Below are 7,936 nucleotides of genomic sequence, written 5' to 3'. Positions count from 1 at the left end.
AGGTAGGTTTTCAAAAGTTCATGGAAAGTGCATATTTATGAAAAAAATTATTCACAGACTTTAAAAATTTTTTGTATTGAGGCCAGTAGATGATATGGTGGTTACAGTGCTGGATGCCATGAAGCTGACTCCATGGTTCGAGTCCCAGACCTGGTGGCCTGAAAATGCTGGGCACATGTGTGTGCATGCCCAAAATCCCAACAAGAGAACGGAGGAGAAGGGATTGCAGCATGGCCATCTCCCTGGAGAGGTCATTTCTCACTTTCCTTCTCTGTCTCCTGTCTCTCTCTGGCGAGTGCACGTGCCCTATGGCAAAAAGAAAAAAAAATTGAAAAAAAAAAACTTTTTATTGAAATAAACTCACACTTTAATTCCATTTTCCATGAACTTCTCCTTGTATGCCTTAACAGATCCAAAGATCAAAGATGATAAATACCGTACTTGCATAAATGGCTGATTGAAAACAAAATGGGGTCAGCCACAGCTGCAATTCAAACCCTTTACATAAAATCAGAAAAGACTTCTGTGCTCAAGTATGTGATATTTATTCTATACTCTCTGGCATATGTTCTGGAAACCATGTCATAAAGCAAATGCATTTTCCCACGGGAAGACATTATATTATTGGGGATTCTCCTTTTATCCAGACACTCATTATCAAATAAATCATAGATAGGAACATGCAGTAAAAGCAAAGATATAACAGCTGTGAATCTTTATAACTTACAGTTACAATCTGAGCTTTCACCAATGGGCACTCTGCAGCACACGTATTTGTTATACCAAGGGCTCCAATCTATCACAAATTAGATATTCCACACATCAAAATAGAATTACCTCACTAAAGTCAGCATGCTATAATAAATCAAAACTGAATGGATCATTTTGTTTGCCATTTGCTATTTAGAAGACTATTTAGTATTTGTGTGGAAGAGATGATTCAAATGACTTAAGTCTTGCTTTCTTGCTTTCAAGACCAACAACAAAATCCAACTTCAAACCTGCCCCAGGATATAGAACCAACCACTCTCTATTAATTTCACTACCCAAGAAAATAGAACCAACCACTTTGACTTTACTAATTTCACTGTGACAACCTGACACATTCAGTATAATTCCTCAGACCTTAGGGCCATGTTCAAAGGCAGATGTGCTAGATTTGGAAAAGGAAATCCTATGGCCTGGCTCGGTCCCTGAATAAACCGGGTTTACACAGCCTCTTTGAACCTGTTGCTTCAAGGGTAGCATGCATATAACAATGTCAGTATCACAGAGTTTTAGAGAAAATTCAAAGATAATGTAACTTAATTGTTTTTAAGCTGTGAAGCCTTATCAAGAATAAGCTATTGAGGTCAGCAGGTGGCATGGTTGTTAAGGGCTCTGGACTCCCACATGGCCTACTCTGGTTTGAGTCCCAGACCTGGCAGCTTGCTTACTCACTTACCCTCTCTCTCTCTGTTCCTCTCTGGTCAAATTAAAATAAATAAAGAAACAAATAAATAAGTAAATAAAAAGAATAAGCTATCAATGATTATATCATTCTTGATGTTGATGGCATTTGGTCTATTATTTCCATGTTTAGAAGTAAAAAGCTAGGGACCAACAGTTAGTTAGCATAACGGCTATGTCACTGGACTCCCATGTAGCTAACCGCGGTTCGCGTCCCGGACCCAGTGGCTTGAACTCACACCGAGCGCATGTGCATGCGTGCCTAAGATCCCGAGAGGAGAATGGAGAAGGGATTGTGGTGTGGCCATCCCCCCTGGGGAGGGGGTGATTTCTCGCTTTCTATCTCTCTGTCTCTCTCTGTCTTTCTGGCGAGTGCATGTGCCCTATAGCAAAAACCTCTCCCAAGAAAAAGAAAAAAAAAAAGAAGAAGAAGTAAAAAGTTAAACAGACATTTTCTCCCCCTGTATTCTTCCTCATTCCTCAGTTTCTTTCAGAAATGCACATGCTCCTTTTTAGTACAAAATAGCATGGAAATGGTAGGAGTTATTAGGTCATTCACCATTCTTCTCTTTCTCTGAGCATAGCTGGCATCCTTTAGGGCACTTTGCATTATGCTGAAAAGCCATAAAACAATTATCATGTGGGAGAAAGGGGCAGTTCAGTCATTATCTTTTGCAATTCTACGGACAGGACATTTCCCTCAACAAGCAAAGGAGAGGGTTTTCTTGCTGTACAGAAGAATCCAGTCTGAGTCTTTTTGTCCCCAGTGGACATACAACTTCCAAAAGACTGCCCTTCACCTGGGGATCCACCAGGACAGTCGGAGAGAAAGTGAGAAATCACCCTCCAAGGGAAGACCTGGCCACACCGCAATTTTTCCTCCATTTTAGGACCGAATGTCTCTCTTTTAGGAAGCTAGAGAGTGCTGCGAGTTCAATATGACAAGAGTTAGCCCTGCCCACCTGGCCTTCTACTTAGCCCCACCAAGAATGAAGAAGGGGTCTGAACCGGGTGGAGAGGATCATGAAGGGTATTTCCTTATTCCAAGACTACAATTTTCCTTTTCCTGTTGTTATTGCCAGATGACATACGCACTTACCAGAGAGAGAGAGGGACCTTCCCCGCCCCACACCATGGAGCATGGTCATGCTGCAATCATTCTTCTCCCATTTCTCCATCCCTTCAGGATTTGGGGCATATCTGTGCATGTACCTAGCATGACTTTCGGGCTATTTTAAAACTGTAGTCAGCCCTGGAGGAACCAGCTTTCTGAGTACAGCTCTTAACCACTGCACCACGGGGCCTGCCCAAAATTTCGTTTTCATTCTCTGTAAACATTTAGAGGGTTTGTTTAAAATCATCAAACTCCTCTATAGTTTTACTGAAGGAAAGTGAATTTTTTTGTACAGGGATGGGCAAGGTCTTGAAAAGAGAACAGTGTAATGGTGAGAGTCAGACACAACAAAGCATAAGAGAGAAAATGTCAAGGAAAAAGGATTTCTACCCAGAAATTCCCCATCTGAAGAGCTTTTCTGCTGTAACTCTCTTATGCTCTGTGTTCTGTCTGTATAACAAAAGCCATTGTCTTATATTAGCCATTAATAGACATTAATTTTTTTGTATAGGTAATTTTTTAAAAGAACAAAACTGCTAAGACAGATTTAAAAGCCAGAATAATCTTCTGCATTAGAAATCAGTAAATCTGGGCCAGCAGGCGGTTAAGGTGCTAGAGTCCCGTATGGCTGACCATGGTTTGAGTCCCAGATCTAGTGGCTTGGAACTCAACACTGGGTGTATGCACACCCAAAATCCCAGGAGAAAAAAGGAGGAGAAGGAATTGTGGCATGGCTGGGTCCCTTCTGGAGGGTGGGGGTTGTGATTGTTCACTTTTCTTCTGACTGTCTCTGGTGAGCGCATGCGTCCGTTAGCAAAAAATAAAAACAAAACAAACCTTAAAAATTAAAAAAATAAAAATCATTAAAGCTGATGTTAGAAACTACAAATCTGTGGGCTAACTCTAGGTCAAACACTTTTTAATGTCCAGAAAATGTTTAGGGCCAGCAGGTGGTGTGAAGATTAAGGCACTAGATCCCACACGGCTGGCTGCATGATTTGAATTTCAGACCTGGTAGCTTGAAAATCATGCTAGGCATATGTGTGTGCATGCACCAAATCCAGAGAAGGATTGGAAGAGAAGGGACTGCAGTGTGGCCATCCTCCCTAGAGGACAATTCCTCACTTTTTCTCCCTCTCTCTCTGGGGCAAGCACATGCACTTTATAGCAAATACTTAAAAAAAAAATAAAAAAGAGAGAAGTTTAATTAGGTGCTATAATAATACATACATATCTAGAGGTTCACATAAAATCCTTATTTTTTAACTTTTACTGAAAAATTTAAATATTTGGTAACACTGGGCCCCTGCATGTTCACCTGGCAACAATTAGCTGGACCAAGAAATCACTGAGCTCTTTCAACACCTTCAGCTCATCCCAGCACAGCATCATCAGTTCCTACGACAGTGTCTGGCCTTTCCAGTCATTTTGGGTACCCAGTATTCCCCGAAGGCATCTAAATTAGTGAGTGACCTCACCACCAGTGATGTGAGAAATGGCCATTAAAAATGCAGCAGTCAGGGCTGAGGAGTGGCCCAGCATCTGAAAGCCACCAAAGGTCCTGATGTTTCAGACAACCTCTGTGTGCATTGTGCTTAGACACACGGATCAAGTCCTGGGTCCGACTACAACCTTTTCACTCTTCCCTGACTTGAACTCTCTTCTTTTTTTTTTGGAGAGGTTTTTTTGCTGTAGGGCACGTGTGCTCGCCAGACAGACAGAGAGAGATAGAAAGCAAGAAATCAACCCCCAGGGGGGATGGCCATGCCACAATCCCTTCTCCTCCATTCTCCTCTCGGGATCTTGGGCACACACGCACACATGCCCGGTGTGAGTTTAAGCCACCGGGTCTGGGACGCGAACCGCGGTCGACTACGTGGGAGTCCAGCGACATAGCCATTACGCTAATTGCTGGTCCCTTTTCTAAGACAGATTTTATTTCAGTTATTAAATGCAAACAAAGCTACTCAGTTTATTTAAGGACTAGAAAAGCAGCTGATTCAGATATGATATGAATGATAGGTTAAGCAGACTGATTTTCTTTCTTCTTTTTTTATGACAGAGATCTTTATTTATGATAGAGATGTGTACAAACATGAGAAAGACAAGAGACAGAGAGAGGGAAGCATCTTCTACAAGATCTGAACATGCCACAGTCCCATTCCTCCAATCTACCAGATCCCGGCCACTCAGATGCCTGCCTAGTGTGTTTCAGGATGACCAGGCAGCGGACTGAAACGACAGTGGTCCCGCTCAGTGGGAATCAGCTTTTCCTGAGCAGTGTCTTACCTCTGCACCAGGGAGACTGCCAGTAGGTTGCTTTTCAGTTAACAAGGTCTTAATTTGCTTATTCATAAAATGAATGGGATCAGCTAGAATGATTAAGATGGGTTGTAGTTAGTCTCTTTCCATCTGTACCACCTCCACTTATCTAAAATCTACTCAGCCCTCAAGATATGTTCAAGTTCCACTGCCTCCACAAAACCACTTCAAACCTCTCTTTTCTTTGAATTTTTGAGCTTATCATCACCATCAAAATTTGCATTTACCAATTCTCTAATGGCTTTGCTTTGAATATGTTGGTCTATTCTCCACATTTAAACAGAAAATTCCTTCAGAGACTAATTCCCCCCCTCCCCCCGAGGATGTGTGCACTCATGAGAGAGAGAGAATCCCCCGGTGGAGTGTGGTCATGACACGGTCCTTTTTCCTCCATTTCTCCATTCAGTCAAGATCCTGGGCATACACAACTGGCATATTTTTCAAACCACCAGAACCAGGATTTGAACTGTGGTCATCATATGGTATTCAGCTTCTCAGGCATAGCACATAACCACTGCTTTACCAGGTAGACCCTACAGTTTAATTTTTAAATCCTTGATGGCATGTTATATTCAGTTGGCATTCAATGATTATTTGCTAATTATTTAAACCAAATAGAGATACAAAAATATGTATGAAATGGTAATCTTCCCAAAGAGCAACTTTCATCAGCCCCATCAAAACTAACTAACCTTATCAGCTTCACAATTTGACCATCCAATTTAGGCATGCTCACATGCACTTTGCCTGTGAGAAATCAATGAAGAGACACTATTAGATTACCATGTTACTCTGTGTCTGATCATCCCTCAGGTCCATAGTCTAAAGCTCCAAAGGCGAAAATAGAAACATTAACTCACTACAACAATATATTACCTACTGAAAGAGTTGTTACCCACTAAAATGGAGCATGAGAAATAATTATCTACCGCAATTAAGAAAAGGAAATTCAGTTACTTGGAAGGGGCTGAATGTCAGACATTTGAAATCTGCAGTGAAAACCATCCTTGCTCTTCCCCACCCCTTGGATGTCATTAGAATTTCTGAGTAAGAGGAGGCCAAATTAGGATGTCATGTGGGCGGGGACTTACCCACCCTCACCAGAAAAGCACTGGGATACAGGTTATACTTGTTCTGCTCAAACCTCTCCTCCCCCTTCCCCTTCAAATAAATAATTAAGGCTTTAGATTATGAGGTCAGTACTTCTCTATCAAAGTAAAGCAAACAGGAGAAAGGGATTATTCAAGTTCAGAATTCTTCTTAAACTACAGTCCACTTTAGATATAAATTCTTTAAGTAAGGTTTATACTTTGGGAAGGCTGAGGAAACTAAGTAATAAAGCTTCTATAAAGTAAAGTTCGTAATCCAATTTTGGGGGGATTGCCTTAATTTCCCTATTCAATTTAATTAATTAACACTCTGTAGTAATAGTAAAGTAAATGAAATTAACAAGTGTTAATCATGTTTTAACAGCTAGCAGCTCTAGTGGATTGAAATTAAGTCAATTTAGAAACTGCTCTCCTGTGATGCAACCAACAGTTAACACAGGTGTTTCCATGTAACCCATGCGCTATGGAAAGAATTTGTTCTGTAACTCACATACACATACAAAGCTTTAGGGTCTGAATTCAAAGAGAGGGTACGTAGTGTGGGAAAGATATTTATTCATGGAAAAAATCATAGCCCTCTTAGAATGCGGTATAAATTTTCCTGGGGAATCCCGGGAAAAAAACACAAGGTTTAACAACCTGAAGGTAACAAAAGCGTCCAAAATTTTAAAAGAGAAAAAAAAAGTAAATTTTTAAAATGACTTTTCAACAGCGTCAAACCTTTCAATTATGTTTTTATCTGGTGTTTCTGATCACCCAATTAACATATCCCTGGAAGCCCAAGGAGGACTCCAGATTAGCTGGTTCCTTTAGCCACGCCTACACACCATGCTTCGCTGGGACTAAAAAGCATGCCAGGCCTCTGCACTCTGCTCATGCCCCTATCTCCCCTGCTTAACCTCAATTGCCCATTTCCCAGGCTTAAAGCTTGGCTGGGTTTTCCCACAGCCCTGTCTAGTAAATGGACAGAACCTTTACAGAACCAGAGGAAGAAAGGTGTCCATGTACCTTTTAATTTAGGTCAAGGCCAATTCTATTCGTCTTCTACGGTCCTTTAAATGGAGATACCATTCCCTGTAAAAACCACAATCCGGCCCACGTGGTAAACTACAGAGGAAAGTGTCCCGTTCCCCTGGGATCTCCACAGGCCTGGTGTGGGAGACCTTGAAGTTCAATTCTCTGTTATACTCTGCCCACCAGACGAAAGGCATTTAAGCTAAGGCACGGTTTTGTACTTAAGGTGCTCCACAGGGTCCAACGCAACTGCGAACGCCTGGGGTCATTTAACTCCCAGCTTAGAGTGAAACAAGAAGTGTTTTCCCAATCCCACCTGCTCAACCACCTACTGAACCCAGCCTTGAGACACTTGGGCGACTCCTACTGCGACCTCCCTCAGCGCACCCCAAACTCCAAGAGCTTCCGGAACCCTCGGGGGATCAAACCCTAATTGGGCTACCGCCACGCCCTCGCAGTTTTAGAGTGGGGAACCCCCTCTCCTGGGACCACCAGAGCAGGAAGACCGAAGCCCGCTCTCCTGGCTCTCCACCTTACCCCCCAAGGGGAGAGGCTCCGACTCCAGGTAACCAGACCAGGCAAACCTGGGCACCCAATTAGCAGAGGCTCTCCAAAACAGCCAGGCCAATTGCGACCCGCGAGCCGGAACGACCAGACGTGACGTCAGATGTGATTAAGTTGGCGCGTCACCTCGACGTCAGCTTCTCACCTCTCGGACGTCCCGTCCCGGGAGCAAAACTCCAGAGACTTTGGGCCCCGCCCCCTGGAGAGTGAGGGCGGCCAATGAGGGCGGCCCTGAGGGGAACGAGACCAATGAGGCGAGCCCGGGGCGGGGCGCGGGGTCGGTCCGTGCTGCATGTGAAGCTCACCGAGACGGCCATCCGGGCGCTGGAGACCTACCAGAGCCACAAGGTGAGCGGGCTGGGGG

General features: G+C 43.2%; 1 protein-coding gene and 1 long non-coding RNA gene across 2 annotated transcripts in view; one reads left to right on the top strand and one right to left on the bottom strand.

Annotated features, from left to right (window-relative positions):
- Positions 1 to 4,862: 4,862 nt before the first annotated feature.
- On the bottom strand, positions 4,863 to 7,083 carry LOC114006406 (uncharacterized). The gene is made up of 3 exons (XR_003548124.1): positions 7,003 to 7,083; positions 5,578 to 5,632; positions 4,863 to 4,935 (listed from the first exon to the last, which is right to left on the bottom strand). It is a non-coding gene; the product is annotated as an uncharacterized LOC114006406 (long non-coding RNA).
- A 738-nt stretch (positions 7,084 to 7,821) lies between these two features.
- Positions 7,822 to 7,936, top strand: part of ELL2 (elongation factor for RNA polymerase II 2) — a 111,397-nt gene continuing 111,282 nt past the window's right edge. Inside the window, exon 1 of the mRNA XM_006169874.2 lies at positions 7,822 to 7,920. Within this exon, the coding sequence (XP_006169936.1) occupies positions 7,822 to 7,920 (99 nt within the window). The remainder of the gene's footprint in view (positions 7,921 to 7,936) is intronic.

Source organism: Tupaia chinensis, unplaced genomic scaffold, assembly GCF_000334495.1.
Source record: "Tupaia chinensis unplaced genomic scaffold, TupChi_1.0 Scaffold147554_1, whole genome shotgun sequence".
Taxonomy (NCBI): Eukaryota; Metazoa; Chordata; class Mammalia; order Scandentia; family Tupaiidae; genus Tupaia; species Tupaia belangeri.
The sequence above is the reverse complement of the archived record's forward strand: the minus strand, read 5'-3'. Positions and strand labels throughout refer to the sequence as shown.